At 37.7% G+C, this 23,050-nt stretch overlaps 1 protein-coding gene across 1 annotated transcript; it reads left to right on the plus strand.

The window, feature by feature from the left end:
- The first annotated feature begins 11,425 nt into the window (after window positions 1–11,425).
- LOC122000205 (UPF0047 protein YjbQ-like) lies at window positions 11,426–12,331 on the plus strand. The gene is made up of 4 exons (XM_042554689.1): window positions 11,426–11,592; window positions 11,824–11,884; window positions 11,984–12,078; window positions 12,180–12,331. Exons 1-4 carry the CDS (start codon window positions 11,518–11,520, stop codon window positions 12,219–12,221), a joined length of 273 nt encoding a protein of 90 aa, XP_042410623.1. The 5' UTR covers window positions 11,426–11,517; the 3' UTR covers window positions 12,222–12,331.
- The last annotated feature ends 10,719 nt before the right edge of the window (window positions 12,332–23,050 follow it).

Below are 23,050 nucleotides of genomic sequence, written 5' to 3' on the forward strand. Positions count from 1 at the left end.
TTTTGCTGGTTTTATTGAGGGTGGACGACTTCATAAATTGGCATCGCAGTTTCGGTTTCCTTGAAATGTCTGGATATGAATAGCCATGTGTTTAAGCATTTCAGTTTTAGATCTTTATTAAGTATTCAATTTTAGTTTTTGTTATAGATATTTATATATATGCACATTGGGTTTTTGTGAGTTAGACAGCGCTTACTAAGCATCCGCTTATAGTTGCATTTCCTCTTACTGCAGATAAAGGAAAAGGAAAGCTATAGTGAAGGAAGGCGACAAGGAGACGTGCGATGGGTGTGTGATGACTGATGAATGGAAGCCTTGGGACACTTCACTAAAAGTTTATTAAGATTCTATTTTTTTTAGTGATAGGGAAACTTAGATAGTTTAAATTTCCTTTTTGCATCGCTGGAATTGTTCTGTTCTGTTCTCATCACACACACATCAACATCAGCCTTGCCGTCTTCAAGTAAGAAAGTACTTAAATTCTTTTTATTTATTATGTCTTTCCTTATTATTTGCAGTATAGAGAAATCCTTAGAAATATTTGCTTATATGTGCTTAAGTAAGATAAAAGTCCTTGTTTGGTTTATATATATATATATATATATATATATATATATATATATATATTATAGGAACGATTTTAAGTTTTCTCTCTCTCTGCATGACTAGATGGCAAGAAGAGGGTGTCCCCGTACCGCTCGTACTGAGGACCGAGCTCAGGAGAACGAAGAGCCTAGAACAACTGAGCCTAATCCTCTGAAGTTGTCGTTCAACTCCAGAAACAAGTAGCAGAGCAACAACAAGTAATCGCCAATTTGATGGCAAATCAGCAGCCAGTTCCTCCCCCTCCCCCAACTATCAACGTAGAGATCCCAGTGGTGGCTGAGGTTCCACCAGCTGTCTTGGAAGGCGCCACAGCACCTAAACGACAAGAAGCATACCTAATACAGTGGCTGAAGTTGAAGCCAGAAAGCTTCTCAGGCACGATTGAACCCTGGGATGCCCAGGCTTGGTTCAAGACACTGGAGAGTACAATGGAGCTTCTTGACTGGCCAGAAGTCGAGAATGTCAAGTGTGCCTCCTTCTGCCTATTTGGAGATGCTCGTATATGGTGGGAGAGAGTTAAGAGCAAGAGGGCAGCCAACCAGATGAGCTGGGCTGACTTCGAGATAGAGTTTTACGAAGAATTCTTCCGCCAACGGATCACCAATAAACATTATGAGGAGTTCATAGAATTCAGACAAGGTGACCTGCCAGTAGAAGAAGCAGTCAAAAGATTCAACAGGCTAGCTCATCTCTGCGTAGAGTTAGTGAGTGCAGAGAAGGAACGAGTTAGACTGATGCTCCGAATGCTGAGACCAAAAATAGCACTTAATGTGAGTAGTGGAACTCACTGGTAGGGATGACAACGGGGCGGGGCGGGGCCGGGTTTTCCATTCCCATCCCCGCCCCGTTTCCATTTTTTCGGGTTCGGGGATTCCCCGAACCCGAACCCACGGGTTCGAGGATTCCCCATCCCCGCCCCATTTCTAAATTAATTTATATTATTATTATTATTTAATAATAAATATTAATGATAATATTAATATTAATATCAATATCAATAATATTATTATTAATAATATTTTTAAAAATTTTAATATTAATATTAACACTATTATTAATATTTTTTTAAAAAATCATATTATTATTTATTAATAATAATAATAATAATATTCGGGGCGGGTTCGGGGATGGGGATAGTATTCCCATACCCGCCCCAAACCCGCCCCATCCCCGAAAAATCGGGGATCCCCATCCCCATTTCGGGTTTTCCCCGCGGGGCCCCAAACCCGCGGGGAAAATTGCCATCCCTACTCACTGGCCACAGACTGGTGAAGAGCTGGTTAACAGGGCATTAGTCGCTGAGCACTATCTGAACAGCTACAAGGCACAACAAACGCAACTCAAGCCAGTAAAGATAGAGGACAAGACAGCGGGGAGTCAGAAACCCCAGGAAAGTAAGTAGGACTGGAAGGGCAAGGATAACAAAAGGAAACGATAGAATACAGGAGGTGGCTAAAAGGGAGGTCCAGCAAACAAGCAGGCCAAGTTCCCTCCCTGTCCCAAATGTGGGAGACTACATCTAGGAGCCTGTCTTTTGGGAAAGACCGGGTGTTATTCGTGTGGTCAAGAAGGACATCTGGCTAAAGCGTGCCCTAATAAGTTTAAGGCACCTCAGCAACAAGCAGTGCCATACGGGAGCAAGCCTCAGTTACACTACATGCCTGCAACTCTGGACGGACCTCAGCTCAGTCAAGGGAGGTTGGAAGCCCCACCAATTCCAGTCAGTGCCAGAGTATTCTCCCTCACTAAAGAGGAAGCTGCTAGTGTCACCACGGTCGTAACAGGTCAAGTAGTTATTTTTCAGCATTTAGCTACTGTACTATTTGATACTAGGGCGACCCATTCTTTTATATCAGTGCCCTTTGCCAAAGAATTCCAGGTGCCTACAGAGAGCATGAACTCCAAGTTCTTAACAACCCTACCTTCTGGGGAAGTCATGGAGTCCAACCAGTGGCTTCGGGCTGTACCAGTCAGAATCTCAGACCGAGAGCTATATGTTAATTTAGTAGTCCTTGCGATGCAAGATTTCGACGTTATTCTGGGTATGGATTTCCTCAGCAAGTACAGTGCTTCGGTGGACTGTCGCAGAAGGAAAGTGATTTTTAGCCCAGAAGGTGAACCATCCTTTGAGTTCACGGGAGTACCGAAGAGGAAGACCCAGAAATTCCCCTCTTCCCTAACAGCTCACCAGATGTTAGCTAAAGGGTGTACTAGTTATCTTGCATACATTGTGAATACAGAAAAACAAAAAGGACCCGAGCAGGAAGATGTTCGGGTAGTCTGTGAGTATCCAGAGGTATTTCCAGAAGAGCTACCTGGACTACCTCCCAACAGAGAAGTGGAGTTTGAAATTGAGTTGGTTCTTGGCACCAATCCAATTTCAAAAGCTCCGTACCGGATGTCTCCAGCAAAGCTAAAAGAGCTTCAAGAACAACTCTAGGAGCTGCTTAACAAAGGTTTCATCCGTCCCAGTCATTCACCATGGAGAGCTCCAGTGTTGTTCGTTAAGAAGAAAGATGGATCTATGCGGATGTGCATAGATTATAGAGCGCTGAATAAAGTAACAGTTAAGAACAAGTATCCTCTTCCCAGAATAGATGATCTCTTTGATCAGCTAAGAGGGGCCACAGTTTTCTCGAAGATAGATTTACGCTCGGGATATCACCAGCTGAAAGTGAAAGAATGTGATATACCAGAACAGCTTTCAGGACTAGATATGGACACTACGAGTTTGTGGTCATGCCGTTTGGTGTGACTAATGCACCTACGGTCTTCATGGACTTAATGAACAGAGTGTTCAGAGAATACCTCGACAAATTTGTCATCGTGTTCATCGACGACATTCTGATTTATTCAAGAACCCCAGAGGAGCATGACACGCACTTGAGGATAGTACTGCAGACCCTACAATAAAAATAGCTTTATGCTAAATTCTCAAAGTACGAGTTCTAGTTAGAGCAGATGGCGTTTCTAGGTCACATCATTTCTAAAGAAGGCATCCAGGTGGATCCTGTCAAAATAGAGGCGGTCAACAACTGGTGTAGACCCAAGAACACCAGGGAGATCAGAAGCTTCCTTGGGTTAGCTGGATATTACAGAAAATTCGTGGAAGACTTTTCCGGGATAGCCTCTCCACTAACAGCCCTAACTAGGAAGAACAAGAAGTTTGAATGGTCAGACAAATGTGAGCAAAGTTTCCAGGCATTGAAGAAAAGACTGACCAGTGCTCCCATTCTGACTGTTCCAGAGAGTGACAAGAGTTTTGACATATACAGTGATGCTTCCAAGATGGGCCTTGGAATTGTTCTCATGCAAGAGGGGAAGGTTATAGCTTATGCTTCCAGATAACTCAAAGACTATGAGAAGAACTATCCCACTCATGACCTTGAGCTGGCAGCTGTGATCTTTGCACTAAAACTCTGGCGACATTATTTGTATGTAGTTCAGTGCAGAATCTTCATAGACCATCAGAGCTTGAAGTATTTCTTTACCCAGAAAGACTTAAACATGAGACAGCGCAGGTGGCTAGAGTTGGTTAAAGATTATGACTGTGAAATCCTCTACCACCCAGGTAAAGCTAACAAAGTAGCGGATGCACTAAGCCGAAAATCCAGTGCAACCCTGATGCTCTTGTCATCATTAGCACTACCACTGTAGAAGGAATTGTCAGATTTTGGAGTTAAAATTATTTATGGGCAACTCTCGGCATTGACCTTAGAGTCAACCCTGCTTGATGATATACAGAGAAAGCAAAGTGAAGATCCAGATATCCATAAGATCAAGCAAGGTATAGAAAAAGAAGAAAATTCAGAGTTTCGGGTATCAGACAGTGGAATCCTCTATCAGGGGAGCCACCTTTGTGTCCCCAATGATGAGGAACTGAGAAAGAAGATTCTAGAAGAAGATCATAGTACACCGTACTCCATGCACCCTGGTTCCACCAAGATGTATCAAGATTTGAAACAGAGATTCTGGTGGTCTGGACTCAAGAGAGATGTTACAAAATATGTCAGTACCTGCCTGACATGCTAGAGAGTCAAAGCAGAGCACCAGAGACCAGGAGGAGTCCTACAACCCCTCCCAATACCAGAGTGGAAGTGGGAAGAAATATCCATGGACTTTATAACAGGTCTTCCAAGGACCACTAATGGGTACGATGCGATATGGGTGATAGTGGACAGGTTGACAAAATCTGCCCATTTTCTAGCCATCAAGGTGTCCCACTCTATAGAGCAGTTGACACAGCTATATGTTAAGGAAGTGATCAGACTTCATGGAGTTCCAAAGTTGATTGTTTCTGATAGGGATGGGCGCTTCACCTCTCATTTTTGGGAGTGTGTTCAGAATGCATTAGACACCAAACTCAAGTTCAGCATAGCCTTCCATCCCCAGACTGATGGACAGACAGAATGAGTAAATCAGATTTTAGAAGACATGCTCTGGGCTTGTGCATTAAATTTTAAGGGTAGTTGGTGCAAGTATCTGTACTTAGCTGAATTCGCCTACAACAATAGCTACCAGACCACTATCAAGATGGTACCTTACGAGGCACTATATGGACGAAAGTGCAGATCACCCATATGCTGGCTGGAGGCTTGAGAAAGAAAAGAGATGGAATCAGAACTAGGCAGGCAGACTGAGATGATAGATGAAACCACTCAGGCTATCCAGAAGATCAGACAGAGAATTGAGACTGCCCAGAGTAAGCAGAAAAGTTATGCTGACGCACGTCGTAGGCCACTTGAGTTCCAAGTAGGGGATTCAGTCTTTCTCAAAGTTGCTCCTATGAAGGGAGTGATGAGATTTGGCAAAAAGGGCAAGTTAAGTCCCCGCTACGTAGGACCCTACCTAATCACAGAGAGGATTGGGAAGGTAGCTTACAAGCTGGACTTACCACAAGACATGTCCGCAATACACAATGTATTTCATGTCTCCATGCTAAAGAAGTGCCTCCACGACCCTAGCCAAGCGATTCAGCCTCAGTCAGTGTAGATCCAGGAGGATCTTAGCTATAAGAGCAGACCTACACAGATAGTGGATAGAGAAGTTAGGAGACTAAGGAACAAAGAGGTGCCACTAGTGAAGGTCATTTGGCAAAATCAGAAGCGCGAGGAAATTACATGGGAGCGTGAGGACAGTATGAGACAGAGATATCCAGAATTATTCTAAGTTCGAGTACGAACTTTTTATAAGGTATGGGGAATTGTAACAACCCAAATTTCCTCATTATGAGTCCTAATAATACTTATAAATATTTATAAATACTTTAGAAATATACTAGAGATTTTTAGAGTATTTTTATGTAATTTTCGGAGTTCGTTTGGTATTTTACCAAAAGAAACAAAGTGAGGCAAAAATAGGTCGGGCCGAGGTTCAAACCAGGGACCTCTAGTTAAGCAAAGCCCTAAGTAGTTTCAGATGACCAAGAACCAAGCAGGGCCGTGCTGATCAAATAGAGGGTGAAAATAAATTTACGTGGTAATAGATAACAGAAATACCCTAGATATAAAGAGGGATAAGTTAAGAGAGGAATGGGGTTTTTATTTCTCTTGTTACCTAAACCTCTCCTCCTCCTCCTCTCGCGCACGACGTCAGCTCCTCTTGGGCGAAAACGAAGAAGAACCTAGGGCTCCTCTCCGGCGACCGACCCAGGGTGATTTCCGAGAGTGTTCCACACCATCGCAATCACCTCGTCGAGGAGAACGCGTAGACGTGAAGAAGTTGCCGAAATTTACAAGTCTCCGAAAACCTAGAAGCCATTTTTTCCGGTTGTAAGCCCATGAACAAAAGTAAGTGTTACTCACCTGTAGTAAGGGTAGTTTCGAGCTTCGATTTTCTTTTCTTTACTTTCGGAATATGCTGTACAAGATTGAGGTTGCTAGGGATTTAGTTTTCCTTCTTGACTTCCGGAACACGCTGTACAGAATTGAGGTTGTTAGAGGGTTAAGAGTAGTTACGAGATTTGCCTTCTCCTTTTCATTTCTGCTGTAGCATGCTTGAAGAATTCTGTTGCTCTATAAAAAAACCCTAGGATCCGCTTGTATGTGGAATATAGGTGTTCTATTAAACTCTTTAGAGGTTTATGAGTAGCTATAATAAAGAGAGGCCAAGGCCTTGATGGGATCCCCAAATTTCAGAATTAGGATCAGCAGCACGCCAAGTGCTCGAAGGAATGCCGAGGCATTTTGTGTTAGGAGTACTAAACAGATAATAAGTATTTTATTTTAAGAGGCTAGTACCCGACTTCCAAGGTTGTCGTAAAAATAAATCCAGGTGACCAAGTCCGAGGTCTTGGCCCTGGTAAGACCAAGGTCTTTACCCTCGTAGGACCGGTGGCTCGCTACCCCGATCTCTATTTGGGAGCGCGCTTTGGTACTACGCCTGGGCCCAAGAGAGAATTTATTATTATTTTGAAGAAATAAACTATGTGTATCTAAATCAGTAAAGCAAGTATTAGAGAAATTTAAGTTTCAGCAAAGTCTAATTTGCACTACGAAAGGGGCACGAACAACCCCCTTTGGAGCTTACTGCTTAGCTCCGTTTGTGCTATGCAATGGGCAGGAACAACCTTAGTTTCTGGGAGTATTCAGTTAGATCTTTTAGCAGTTTATTTAGACTTACAGTCTTGATTTTCTGTGGAATTCTTTAGTAGGAACAACTTGTGTGTTAACCATGCTGCTAGATCTTTTGTCACATTTTTTTTCGTTCAGTTTAGATCCTTTGCTAATTTGATAAGCATGCACAGTTTTCTCTTTTAGTATGCAGTCCAGAATTTCTTTTGTTTCATTGCCAGTAACCAGGTGTGAACAACCTGTAGTAGCAGTGCAGATTTATTCCTTTTGCTGGTTTTGTTGAGGGTGGACGGCTTCATAAATTGGCATCGCAGTTTCGATTTCCTTGAAATGTCTGGACATCACTACAAGAATTTTTGCATTCAACAACACCCAATAGACAACGCTTTTTAATAAAAACGTTGTCGTTCTTTGTTTTACAACGCTTTTAGTGAAAAGCGTTGTCTATGGTATTTACTTTTTACTAAAGACAACGGTTTTTAATGAAGTGTTGTCTTTAGTGTTGTTGTTTATGGTCAAAGACAACATTTTTTTAAAAAACGTTTTTTAAAGTGTTGTGTATGTTTCCCCTAAACTCACTTAAAATAAATTCGCAGCCCTCGCTTTGCTAAACTCTAAACCCTCAACGCGCGCGCGCCTTCTCCTCACCACTCCTCTCCACGAGTTCTCCTCTCCACTCCTCTCCACGAGTGCCTTCTCCTCTCCTTCTCCTCTCCACGAGCGCCTTCTCCTCTCCACGAGCGCCTTCTCCTCTCCTTGCCGCGTGATCTCCTCTGAACCCTAATCTCGACCCAAACTCCTCACGCAAAACTCCTCACGCCGGCCCAACTCCTCCAAGTCGAGAGAGATGGGATCAGTTATGGTGTAGTAAAGGGATCGCACGGGGGGACGAGCGTGGTCTACCTTTTTGTGCTGGCCCCATTTTCGATTTTGTAACCTATCTATCATAAATAATTTTGTACCGTGCAGGCCTTCCTGCTAGGGTTTTGCACAGGGCAGAGACTTCCATCCCAATTCGTAAACTAAGCCAAGGTAAACCTCTCAACCATTTCCTTCTCTTCAACACCCTTCTTGCTGATCTGGTTGGTCAATTTTTGACAGAAAGTAATGTTAGAAAGCAGTAGTTACTTACCTCTGTTCGTTGTTATATTAGGTCGGCAAAGGGTCCTGCTTTCATTGTAGAGAGAATAGAGCTGCTGGATCTTGGAGTTGACCAGAGTTTTAATGTTCCAACGATCTCATCTGGTTGGCTAGCTGGTTCTGGTTGGGGGTAACATCTAACAAGTGTTGTTCTCATCGTTGCCTTTCATTTCATTTTTCCTTTGTTGGAATTAACAACAAAAGAACGAACTTTCTTTCTTTCTTTCTTTTTTCCAATAATGAAGTTTTATCTTGTTGTTAAAATCTTATCAATTTAGTTTGCAGATTACAATTTTTGCATGCGATTTTCTACATGGGCAAATATAATGCTTTAGTGTATAATTACATATCGGATTTAATTAGACTTCCAAAATTATGTCCTGCTTAAAAATGATCTGTTTTTCAGCATAATCTTTGTGATTTCTTGCGCATTTGAACCTAACTTAGGATTATATTTAATGCTTCATATATACCTTTATTCTTGGTTGGTACTAGGAATTTTTACTATTCAATTTTACATTTTGTTATTCTTTTAAGCAATAAAATTTACTCTTTTAGCTAGTGGCACAAACATTTAAAGCATGCACATGCTCAATAAGCATCAATCTAGCCACACAACCTGTCATACTCCATGCCTATCCTTTCTCTATATTGTAATATTCCCCTCATTCAGGGTCAGGGGCATAGGTATACTAATTAATAAAGCCCGGTTAATAAGCTTGCTTCTAACATGATAAAATAAGGAGCTAATTTAAACCAGAGTGTGATCCCCTTAAGCTAATTTGTAGTGCCTTCTTTCCTCCTGTAAGTATTTTTAAAATATATTTCCTCTAAGAACCCTCTAATTGATTCACATTAAATTATTTCACATTTGTTATTTGATTTTTCTTTGTTGTAGGGGACTGAATTATGTGATGATAATGACATCAATAGAGCTATTATGTGGAAGAAAGGACGCGCCAACAAAGGAGGAGAGTTTGAAGGTGAAGATTTGGTGAACACAGTACACAAGATTGTAAGTAAATTTTCATGTTCTTCTGATAATGACTTCAATATATCTTCTAGTTTTCGAGAGTAAAGTTGCATGCATGCATACCCTTTGCGTGAGGAAGCCAAGGCAAGCAGTGCAATGAGGAGTTTAACAACCATTCCTTGCATAGCTTGAATTCTCAGTACTAGAGCATGTATTGAGGAAGTAAATGGTGAATGAATGCATTGAGAGCTTAGAGGTGACGGGTTTATATAGAACAGATGTGGATTTACTAGGTATCTAGGTTTGAAATGTTCTTACTTGGAGAAGAGACCAAGTCGAAAAGTCTATTACATGCAGTGGTTTCCTTTTGCTGCAATCAATTAATGGTGAATGCATTGAGAACTTAGAGGTGATAGCTAGAGTTTCTATAGAACAGATGCAGATAAATCAACCAGGTTTGAAACGTTCTTGGCAGTAAGCAATTTGTAAGCTTCAGTAACCCAAGGGCCAGTAAAGTTGTTCCCCAGACCATTGCTCTGAAGCTTCTATTATGTTTTCCCACTTGATTGGTGACAAATAAAGCTCCTTGTCTCCTTGAGCATTCTCTTTGTGCTGTTTTAGTTTGAATTAAAGCATAAGATTCATGAATCGGAACTTGAGAGGTTGGGAACAACTTTACTTTTGATTATTCTTTCCTGCAACTCCAGACAATTAGCTTCAATTATGTGGTGGTCCAGACAATTCAGTGATCTTAATATTTGGTAATATTTGGTCTTTGATGCTCACGACAGAGTTCCAACGCTGCATGATTACCTTGTTCAAGCAGATTGCTCGCTGCCTCAGTAGCTCGCATTTTCAGGTTTGTTTCATCATTGATATTCCTTCTTTTTAGTGTTCTATATTAAAAGGAAATACTAACTGTCGATGAGATTGTTATCCTCTTGCTTGAACATGAACCAAAGTATATAAATTTGACCTTTTGATCTGAAAGTATAAAAAAAAGTTAATTGGATACTAGTTTTTTATTTTTTTTTTGCAGTTGCATTTGTTGTATTTTCATATGTTTCTCAGTGAACTTCTAAACAATTCTTTTTTCATTAATTTATTAAGGCTTATTATAAGTTTCAGTTTGATGGTGCAAATTGTTTTCTTTTGTAATCCATCTGTTTCTTCTTTGGTTTAGGAAAGTTGAAGTGAATCCCTTGATTTGGAGGAGCTGTCAGGATTAGTACCATGGATTGGCTTGGGCAATCTCAATATTTGCGTCAAACTGTCTTCTGGCCTTCCCTATCATCTGCAGTATCTGAGGTATACTATGCACATTTACCGTGAATTTTCCTTATTGAGCTTGGGCTAGTGACGGTTACGAATGTATTTTATTTCAAGAACCGTATAAGCAAGTGTTCGTGCATCTAGTTTTATAACAATGCACTTCGTATCTTTGATCTAAAAAGCTTCTGAAACAAGTCATCTTCTCCAAGCATGCCCTGCTCAACATGCTAGTCACCTACTGGAGTCATTTCCTCGATGGCACGGATGAATACCTGAAATCCATCCTCTACTCCACCATTCTTTGCCACTCCTCAAGCCGAAACAACTGCAAAGGTAGAGTCAACATCAAGTATTACATTGTACCTGGCTACAAGAAGACCGGGGCCACAAAATCCAATAAAGACAGGTCAAACATCAAGTAGCATTTTGTAACTTATTCCTCTTAGGTTATATGCTTGGTTAATATATATGCTTAGAACTTGTAAAGACAGGTCAAACATTAATATGCTTGGTTAATATATCCATCTACAGCACTCCCGCTTTTTCCTCTAAATATGATTTTCATTTAGCATAGAACTAATGCCAATTTTTTTATTTTGATGCAGTGTTTAAAGAGCTTGAGTAGAAGTTGGCCCTAAAGAAAACTTGTCAGTTACGATATAAACACACTTACGGTATGAATTACATGTATATATAACATTGACATATTATTTAGTACGAGATTTACATGTATGAAAGTTTTCATACAAAATTTCTTGATTGCCTACAACCCCAGGTGTGCTGATGACAAGTTGAAGAAGATGGCTCTAAGAGTGATAGCTGAAAGCCTTTCAGAAGAAGAGATTGCTGGACTTAAAGAAGCAATTCCATGCGATCCCCCGTTTGAGATCCCAGAAGGGCCCTCGTACACTTGTCGTGGCCGCCGCCGGCATTTCTAGTGCTGTCTCTGAGGCCATGGCCGCCAAGTGGGCACAGAAGACCGTCGTCGTCCCTGCTCAGAGGCGCGGATGCCATCTCATCACCCCCAAGGTTCAATCGCCCCCAAATCTGTCTCTTTTTCTTCCGATCATTTCTTGATTTTATCTCCCTTATTAATCAGTAAAAAGCAATTTTTTTCCTGTTGTGTTTGGAAAATGATCCACTGGTCAATCGATAGATGCGTTTGGTTGTACTTGATCTCTTATATTTCTTACTGATGGACGCTCGATGTATAGGAAAATGTGATGAAACATAACTCGTATGCTTCTGGTGTTGTGCCAGATTGTTGAAGAGATACAACAAGATTTGTCGGGCTTCAAATGCGGCCTTGCTCATCTTTTCCGTGAGTTTTCGTTGACTGCGATTACAATTTTATTAAAAACAAATTGTCCGTTGCATTTTGCTGCTGTTCTTCTGATCAGAAGGTTAAATACTTGTTCAGTGCAGCATACAAGTGCTTCTCTCACCATAAATGAGAATTATGACTCTGATGTTCAGAGCGACACTGAAACATTTCTGAATCGGATTGTGCCAGAGGTGATATTCATAGATCCCTTTAGTGATTACTGCAAAATATAGAATTGGATTTTTTTTTTTTGACGATTTACTTATGATTCATCCTTTGCTTATTGTGTTAGGGTCGATCTGCACCGTGGAAGCACACATTGGAAGGTGAGTAAACGTGAAAATTGCAGCCTCCCAATTTCATTAACACCCAATACTGAAATAGCCTTCTTTCATCTCTGGCAATTGCCAGAAAAATCAGTATCAGCTGATAAAGCAGTTACGATTTATTGAACTGCTGTGCTGATCTTGGCATTAAATATTGTAGAAGAGCTTATGATTGCCATTCCCTATGTATAATTCTTCTAATCAAGCGACCATCCTTCTCGAATAATAGCAGCAAGACTATTAATCATGCTTTATCTTTCTGTTTCAATAAGACAGGAATGGTTCTTCTCTTCTTTAAGGAAAGCACACAATTGATTTCTCTCCATTTTGAGGAAGCATAGAAACTTGTTCTATTATGTAGCACTTCACACTATTAGCTTGTAACTTTTGATCATTTTGTTTCAATGTGATGTATAGGTTGCTCTCTACTGGATATGGATCCTTTAAGATTAAGTCCAGCAATCTTAAAGAAGAGTCAATGATGAGGTTTTGTAAAACTTGTGTGTTTGAAAAATTATTGTCATGAAGTTAAGGATAACTTGTATGATACAAAATTAATTAGTGGATCAATATGTATACATTTTGTTTGTATAATATAAAGTTTTATTTATTTGTTAAATAGTCTTATTATAAAAATGATTGTGGTTGTGGATATTCAATTATATGTAAATTTTGAGTATTTTTTATAATTTTTGCTATTTAATTAAGAAAAACACTATTTTTTATAAATTTAAAAAGACAACGTTTTTAAGTAATAAAAGACAACGCTTAAAAAACAATGTCTTTGAGACCAACCACAACGCTTTTAAAGCGTTGTCTTTGATATGTGCATTTTTACAACAACATCTATAACAACGCTTTTTAAGAACGAAAAGACAACGCTTAAAAAGCGTTGTCTTTGTGACCAACCACAACGCTTTTAAAGCGTTGTCTTTGATATGACTTTCTACAACACCATCTACAACATCACTTTTTAAGTACATACGACAACGCCAAAAAAGCGTTGTTGTTTAGCTTTTTTCTTGTAGTACACGAATAGCCATGTGTTTAAGCATTTCAGTTTTAGATCTTTATTAAGTATTCAGTTTTAGTTTTTGTCATAGATATTTATATATATACACATTGAGTTTTTGTGAGTTAGACAACGCTTACTAAGCATCCGCTTATAGTTGCATTTCCTCTTACTGCAGATAAAGGAAAAGGAAAGCTATAGTGAAGGAAGGCGACAAGGAGACGTGCGATGGGTGTGTGATGACTGTTGAATGGAAGCCTTGGGACACTTCACTAAAAGTTTATTAAGATTCTGTTTTTTTTAGTGATAGGGAAACTTAGATAGTTTAAATTTCCTTTTTGCATCGCTGGAATTGTTCTGTTCGTATTGATGGTTTTGTTCATAGAATTCTTCCGTTTCAATTGCTATATACATTAGTCCCATTCCTTGAGTTGTATCACCGTAGCATGCATGTGCAGACTGGTATTCAGTTGCTCTCTTTATTTTTGAGTAGAGTGTTGAGATGAACTACTTACATCCCTTCATGTTTCAGCTACTACTTGATTTCATGTTTCGGTTTCTGAGAGTTCTAAGTATCACTCTTAATAGCGTGAGCAACACTAGTTGAGTAAAGTTTATAATTAAGTAACGACCACCCTTAATGTGAGTAGTGAAGAGGAGGGTGGGTCGTTACAAAAATTCATGATGATATCCATTAGTTTGGTAAAATTCAATAAACCAATGATTTTCAAATCCCCTCCCCCATGATTACTTCTGATTCTTTTAATTTTGATATTTTTTTCATTCTCTATTAATTTGTAAAAATTATTAAAATTTTCAATGGTTTCATCTTTAGTTTTTAAAATCTTTACCCACGTAAATCTTGACTAGTCATTAATTATTACTAAGCAGTATTGGTTTCTTCCTAGTGACTTAGCTCTATGTGAATCAAAAAGGTCTAAATGTAGGAGCTCAAGTATTGAGTTAGTTCAACTTAAGTTTGTTAGTTTGTGGGTTGATTTAATTTGTTTATCTTGTTGACAAACATTACAAATTGTATTTTCTAAATTTATTAATTTTGGTAGACCTCTAATTAACTAAACTATTTTAACTTATTTTTGAAATGAGTCTGATGTGAGTGTGACCCAGTCTTCTATGCCATAATTTGGTTTCCTCTTGTTGTATCAATAGTCATTTGAGTGAGGAGGTTGGTAGGTCAATTGTGTAAATATTATTTTTCCTAATTCCCTTAAGTGTAATTTCAGAATTTTTGATATTTTTAATTATACATTCAGAGTTTGAGAACATTACTAAATATCCAGAATGACACAGTTGACTTATGCTAAGTAAGTTAAACTTAAATTTATTAACTAATAAAACTTTTCGAATAATGAAATCGGAACTCAGTTTGATATTACCTATTCCGATTACCTTAAATTTCCTATCATTGCCAAATGCAACTGATCCTAAGTTCTTGAGTTTTAATTTGGTGAACTTCAATTTATCTCCAATCATGTGTCTAGAGCATTTACTATCCAATATCCATTAGTCTAAATCATTATGTTCCTACACATAAAGCATTTGATTTGAATCCAATTTAAATGGATTATAAGATAGAATGATTGAATTCAACTCTTTATTTTTCATCTCACCCAATCTAGATTGTGAATTATGTTATTCCTATGGGGTTTTGTAAGATGGTTATCGATGTTACCAGATCTAATTAAATTTTGATTTCAGTTAAGTTTAGGTTAGATTTATCTTTAATTTAAGTTTAAATTAGGTTTGATTATAGTTGGTTTAGGTTTGATTAGAGTTTGTTTAGGTTTGATTTAAATTAGGTTTGACTTGAATTATGTTTGATTTGAATTAGGTTTGATTTGAATTATGTTTGATTTGAGTTGAATTAGACTAATTCTCAATTTTAACCCAAATCCATCTCACCATTTTCTAGATTTTCAAACAGAGAACCTTATGGATTTTGTGAGATGGTTATTAATTTTACCTTCAATTTAAGTTGAAATCTATGGATTAATTTACATTTAAGTTAGACTAAGGTTTAACAGTTAGTCTATTAAATATATATTTCGATAATCAGCTTCTAGGCTGTGGCGAGGCATGAGGTCTTCTTGGGTATTGAAGCAACAACCACTTCTTGACAAAGCCTTTTAAGAAAATTAAATATTTAACTTTCTTTCTGTGAATCCTTTGTTTAACTAATCAAGTGTCGATTAAGTTTAAGTCCTTATTTAATCATCCTAATTTAGGTAGAAATAAGGAAAGCAATAAATTAAGCAGTCAAGCAAATCTATTTAATAAAAATGGTCTTTCTATTGACTCCTTCTGAATCATAGTGTCGATAAGATCTATTAAGGTAGTGGATTTGATCCTTGAGGATCCAATATTGATTAAGTCCAACTTGATTAGTCAAGTTAGACTTAAGGACTCATGCTTGGACTAGCTTTTTATTAGTTCAATTAACTAAAGACAAGTAAGATTTAAATCATTGTTTGGCCTTTTATCTGAGTCTAGATTATATACGTTCCTTTGTTTTCTAAAAATTAGATCAAGATTCTTGGAACCCAAAGTGAATCATTCCAATGTGTCCTTGAGTTCCTTAACTTGACTTTACAAGGTGGAATTCTCTTCCTCAAGTTATTGAACTTGAGTTGAGGTTCCATCTTGAACTTGGTCAATTAAGGAACTTAGGTTAGTCACTTCCTTAAGGGTTTTGACCTTTTTTTAGAGTAACTTGACCTAGATATTGGACTTAGCTAGTTTTCTTAACAAATAAGAAATCAGTTTTTCTAATCTAACTATTAATGGGTGCCTGGACTCCTCCCCGGGTGTCCCCACAAGGCTGACGTGGTATGATCTCATTGAAACTTCATCCACCTCCAGGCACCCTGACCGCTAACATGGGCTAGTCAATCAAATCATGCCATTGCAACCTACGAATGAAATTTGCCCAGTCCGGGCACCTAGACTAGTTCGGGCCCTAGGATTGTCTGGGTGCTCTCGGTGATGAAGGCTGGGCAACCGACGTGCTCCATCTCAACCACTGACCCGGGTGCCTGGAGCAACTTTGAACGCCTGGAGGTCCGAGTGCCTGGACTTGGTCCAGGCACCTGGATAGCTCTTTCCCAATAAACTTTATTCTGCATCATAGGTTAGTTCAACAAGCAATAATATATAAAGCAGAATAATATTTGACAATTTCTGAACTGTCCGGTCCTGACTTTGAGTTTTGTTGAAATTCTAGGTCGGACAGATGCCTAATGTTCCCTTTATGGGGAACACGTCATCACCTACTTCTCTAAGGAGAGTCTACCTTTTTTTCAAATTGATCCTCCAGACCGTTTGGATTTTTCCTCAGCATCTGAGACATGAGGACTTTCCACTGGACTTCCAAACCCCAATCTATCCCGTCTTCTGCCTGGTGTTTGCTACTTCCAGAACTTCCACCTAGTGTCCTCGACCTTAGGATTTCTACCTGGCGTTCTCAATCTGATAAGACTTCACCCAGTTTCCTAGACCAGGACTTCTTTGTCTAGCCATAGCTAGGACTTTCCACCTGCTTAGTGTCCACTAGGACTTTCACCTTACCTAAGATCACTTAGAACTTTCTATATACACAGTCAAACTTATTAGAATAATAATAAGACTTAACTTAGAACCCTTTACCAATATTAAAACTCAGGTTTGATCATTTGATGCTCCTTACATCAAAAATCTCCTCCTTTTTGATTTATAGCAACATGGTTTAAGTTAAGAATAAAGATAACACTGTTGGTTGCTACTCGAAAAACCTAGAGATTCCACTGTACAAAAATTTTGTACAAAGGTCTGAACCTTTTCCTAGCTACCATATGTTCTTTTAAATTAAATTTTGGATCGCCTGCGGAACTTAACACGTTTGATCCAAAACTTAATCTATTTGTTCTTTTAGGTTTTGACTTGGATCTCCTGCGGAACTTAACACGTTTGATCCAAATCACCTAAGTTATTAATTCTATTAAATATTAATTTTCAAAATTGGTTCCCAGTACTGACGTGGCGAGGCACATGACCTTCTTGGATATGGGAGCAACCACCACCGACTAGACAAAACCTTTTAAGGAAAGCTAATATTTAATTTCCTAAAATAACTTTAGGTCAACCGAAAAGAACAATCAAATCATAAGGAAAAAAAATAAAAGAACACTATATCGAAAACAAATTCGAAACACTAGAATCGTATGCCTCTTGTATTTAGTATTATTTCCAAAAATAACTAGTATGATGCGGAAAGAAAAATTACTAGTTATACCTTTTAGAAAAACCTCTTGATCTTCTACCGTATTCCTCTTCAAACCTCGGACGTTGTGTGGGCAACGATCTTCCGAGATGAGAACCACCTAGGCACCTTCTTCCTTCTTCCTTCAAGTTTCGGCCAAGCACAATAACTTTCAAGGATGAAGAATTTTCCACCAACCAAGCTCCAAGGGATGCATGCTTTCTCTCCTTCTTCTCCTTCCTTGATCCGGCCACATCCTCCAAGCTCCAAGAGATGATAGATTTCGGCCACAACAAGAGGAGAGAAGAGAAAGGGAAGGGCCAAACACCACACCAAGGAAAAGAGGGAGAAAAATAGAATAGAGTCCTTAGCCTTGAAGCCTCCTCTACCCTCTCTTTTATAATCCTTGGTCTTGACAAATAAGGAAAATTTAATAAAAACTTCCTTAATTCTTTTTCCATTGAAAAGGAAAATTTATTTAATTAAAATATTTTTCTCTTTTCAAATTGCAATGGCCGGCCACAACAAATAAAATCTCCAAGCAAATAAAATTTTAAACACCAATTAAAACTTCCTTATTTGCTTCCGGAAATTTATAAAAATTTCTCTAATAATTTTTATCCCTTTATGATTGGTTTATAAAAAGGAAATTTAATAAATTAAAATCTTTCTTTTAAATATGTGGATAAAAAGAAAGTTATCTCTATAAATTAAAAACTCTTTTAATCTACAAATAAGGAAAGATATCAAATCTTTTCTTAATCTTCTGTAGAAACTTATAAAAAAGAATATTTAATTTTAAACTCTCTTTTAAATCATGAACATGGTTAAAAAGGAAAGTTTTCTTAAAATTTAAAATCCTCTTTTAATCAACAAATAAGGAAAGATTTCAAATTTTAAACTCTCTTTTAAACATGTAGATGATTTACAAATTAGGAAAGTTTTTACCAAAAATCAAAACCATCCTTTTAAACTACAAATAAGGAAAGAGATTAATCTCTTCTCTTAATCTTTTGTAGAAAGCTATAAAAGGAAATTTTTAATTTTTAAACTCTCTTTTAAAATCATGATATCCACATAAAAAATAATTTTAATAAAAATCCTTTTTAATATTCTAGTGGCCGGCCACCTAAGCTTGGGACCCAAGCTTTGGCCGGCCACCTACATGGCTCATCCACTTGGTCTTGGCCGGCCCTAGCTTGGGTTCCAAGCTAGCTTGGCAGGCCCCATTGGATGGGTAAGAAGGTGGGTATGCGGTGGGTATAAATCTCTATATATTAGAGGCTACGATAGGGACCGAGAGGAGGAATTGGTTTTGGTCTCCCGATAAAATTAAGCATCCCGTGCTCGCCCCGAACACACAACTTAATTTTATCAATAATAATTCATTCCACTAGAGAACTATTATTGAACTACCGCACCAATCCCAAATTACATTTTGGGCTCCTTCTTATCATGAGTGTGTTAGTCTCCCTGTGTTTAAGATAACAAATGTCCACTAATTAAGTAAGTTACTGACACTCACTTAATTAATATCTAGCTCCAAGAGTAGTACCACTCAACTTCATCGTCATGTCGGACTAAGTCCACCTGCAGGGTTTAACATGACAATCCTTATGAGCTCCTCTTGGGGACATTCTCAACCTAGATTACTAGGACACAGTTTCCTTCTATAATCAACAACACACACTATAAATGATATCATTTCCCAACTTATCAGGCTTATTGATTCATCGAACTAAATCTCACTCATTGATAAATTAAAGAAATAAATATCAAATATATGTGTTTGTTATTATATTAGGATTAAGAGCACACACTTCCATAATAACTGAGGTCTTTGTTTCTTTATAAAGTCAGTATAAAAGAAACGACCTCTAATGGTCCTACTCAATACACTCTTAGTGTACTAGTGTAATTATATAATTAAGATAAACTAACACTTAATTACACTACGACCTTCCAATGGTTTGTTCCTTTCCATCATGGTCATGAGCTACTGTTTATAATTTATAAGTTACTGATAACATGATCTTCTGTGTGTGACACCACACACCATGTTATCTACAATATAAATTAATTGAACAACTACATTTATCACAAATATAGACATTTGACCAATCTGATTCTTATTTCTAGATAAATGTTTTATACCAAAAGCTAGGCTTTTAGTATACATTCTAACAATCTCCCACTTATACTAAAAGACTAAGCTGTCATATCTGCTGCCATACATCTGATTCCCATGCCTTTCAAAAAGCTCTTGCCTTAAGGACCTTAGGTTATCATCTGATGCAATCTAGGTGGCAACAACTTCTCCTCGTTATACAATTTCTCGTATTGGGTAGTACGTGCACTCTATTGTGTTTACTTGCCTTATAGACTCATGGTTTCTTCGAGTTTGCTACTGCACCATTATTATTATAATAAATTGTAATAATCTTTGGACAAACTAGAAATCATATCTAAGTCTATCTTGAGGTTATTTAAGTCATTCAGCTTTTATGGCTACCTCAGAGGCTTGCCATATACTCAGCTTCTATGATGGAGTCCAGAAAACACCTATGCTTACCACTCTTCCATAGTTATGACTTTTCCTCCTAAAGTAAACACAAAACCCCGAGGTCGACTTATTATTGTCCCTATCCGATTGGAAGTCAAAATCCGTGCAACCTACAGGAACCAAATTAACTGCCTTGTAAGCTAGCATATAATCTCTAGTGCCTCTAAGGTACTTTTAATATATGCTTTACTGCAGTCCAATGCCCTTGTCTAGGGTTACTTTGATATCTGCTAACTATGCCCTTGGCAAAACAGATTTCTGATCTCGTGCATAGCATACATTAGGTTGTCTAACTGTCGAAGCATAAAGAACTGCCTACATGTCCTCAATCTCCTTTGATGTCATCGGAGACATCTCTTTAGATAAAGGCACTCCATGCTTAAAAGGTAAGAAACCTTTCTAGGAGTTTTGCATGCTAAAAACGAACAAGGATTTTTCCGATGTATTAAGCTTGGGATAAGTAATATATATATTTTTTTCTTGCGATCCCTTATTACTTTGATCTCAAAAATATATACATTCTCCCAAGTCCTTTATATCAAATTATTTGGACAACCATACCCTTACTTCTAACAACATTTTGATATTGTTTCCAACTACCAAAAATGTTATCTACGTATAGTACAAGAAACACCACCACGTTTCCATCACACCTTTTGTATACACAAGACTTATCCGTTTACTCAATAAATCCATAGGTCTGGATTACTTTGGTAAACTGGATGTTCCAAGACCTTGAAGCTTTGCCTCAGTCCATAGACTGATTGAGCTTGTACACAAGATGCTCTTAGCCCTTTACAACGAACCCTTCTGGTTGCTTTATATGGATGCTTTCATCAAGACTTCCATTAAGGAATGCTGTCTTGACATCCACTTGCCAAATAGATAAAAGAATCCGAATAGACTTAAGCATGGCTACCAGTGAAAATGTTTCCTTTTTCATCTAGCCTTGCTTTTGAAAGTTTCTACCTTCCTGTCTATCCCTCTTTTCCTATTATAGACCTTTTTACACCCAAAGGCTTTTACACCATTTGGTGTTTCTACAAGCTTCCAAATTTTATTAGAATACATATATTCTAATTCTGTTATTCATTACTCTTTGCCAAGATGTTGCATCTTTATCTTGGAGAGCTTTGTCATATGTCCGGAGATCAGATTCATGTCCTCCAGGGATCGAGTCCAAAAACTCTCCCAAAACATGAATCCTTTTAGGTTGAATAACAACCCTCCCACTACGACAAGGCACTTTCTGTAATTGTGTATCATTTGTGATACGTGTTGCAGTTTCCTTGTGGTATCTCATCTTGTACAGTTGGTACTAGATTAGACATGTCTTTTATTATTTCCTTAAGAACAAATTTTCTTATGGGCACATGGTTTATTACATAGTCCTTTTCTAAAAATCGGTCATTGATGCTAACAATGACCTTCTGATTTTTAAGACTATAAACCTACTTTCATTTCTCTAGGATAACCCACAAACAAGTGAATTCCTGTCCAACTTATCATTGTCTCTCTTCTGCATATGTGCTGGACTACCCGAATCCGAATATGTTTCGAAATAGGCTTACGCCTATTCAACAATTCTATATGAGTAGAGAGTTCTGTCTTTGGAAGGTACTATATTCATTTTTCGTTTCAGTATATCCTTAAAATGAATTTGGTAATATTCTAAATAACTCATCAATCTACTTATTTCCATAAGAGTCCTATACCATCCTTTATCTACACCATTCTGTTGGGGTGTACCAGGTGCAGTTAGTTGGGATTGAATCCCTACTTCTGATAAGTGACTTCTAAATTCTCCCAAGAGGTACTTGCCACTACGATCTTACCATAGTGACTTTTACTTTAACATTTCTCCGCATCAGCCTTGTACTCTTTGAACTAATCAAAGTACTTAGTCTTGCGGTACATTAAGTAAATTTATTTGTATCTTGAATAGTTGTCTATAAAATAGACGAAATATTCAATACTACCTCTTGTCTGGATAGTCATAGGATCACACAAATCAGAATGAACCAATTTCAACATATCTTTGACTCTATACCCCTTAGACTTAAAAGCTTCTTGGTTATTTTTCCTTCCAAGTAAGACTCGCAGGTTGGAAAGATTTCCACTACTAATGAACCCAAAAGTTCATCAGCTACCAATGAATCCTACTCAAGTTAATATAACCTAGCCTTAGATGCCAAAGATATAATTGGTTCATTTCCGAAGGTTACTTTCTCTTAAAGTTAGAAGATGTGTTACTAATTTCCATTTGTTGCATCATGAGAGTTATTGGATTTATAAATTGTCAACCAACGTACCAGAACAGATAACTTCCCTCTTTTTCTTAATAACAACTTTGTTATTAAAAGAGACAGAATATCAAGTTCTTTGAATAGTTTAGAAACTGAAAACTAGTTCTTTCTAAACTTGGTGCGTAAAGACAATTACTCAAAAATCCATGTTTTATTCTTATCAAAAGATAAACATCTCCCACTGCAACAGCTACCATTTTTACAGTAGTGCCCATGTGGACGGTGTTTTAATTTTCATTTATTTGCCGGGTTTCCTGGAACCCTGCAATAAATTGCGGACATGATTAATGGCATCTGTATCTACACTCCAGGTTCTGGTAGATAACACCACTAAACATGTTTCAACTAATGAATAAAATACACCTATATTGTTCTTAATTCTAAGAAGACAGTCTACCTTAATGTCCAAGTCCTATTTCCAATCATTACAATTGGGACTACTAGGGGATTGACAAACATTTTAAATCCTAAGAATCACAAAAATATTTGGTCAAGATCAACTCCTTAAAATCCCCATGAATTTTGTATGCCACGATAGTGTGAACGTATACAAAATCGAAGAGGAGGTTTTATTCATTAATTTTATTATCTCGTCAACTTTACTTTATGACGAATAAAATTAATAGTTGATCTGTTTTTGATCAAATATTTGGTCAAAACTTTTTGAATTTAAAATAACATTGATTCCTCAAACAATATTA

This window comes from Zingiber officinale, chromosome 7A (assembly GCF_018446385.1).
Source record: "Zingiber officinale cultivar Zhangliang chromosome 7A, Zo_v1.1, whole genome shotgun sequence".
NCBI classification, from domain to species: domain Eukaryota; kingdom Viridiplantae; phylum Streptophyta; class Magnoliopsida; order Zingiberales; family Zingiberaceae; genus Zingiber; species Zingiber officinale.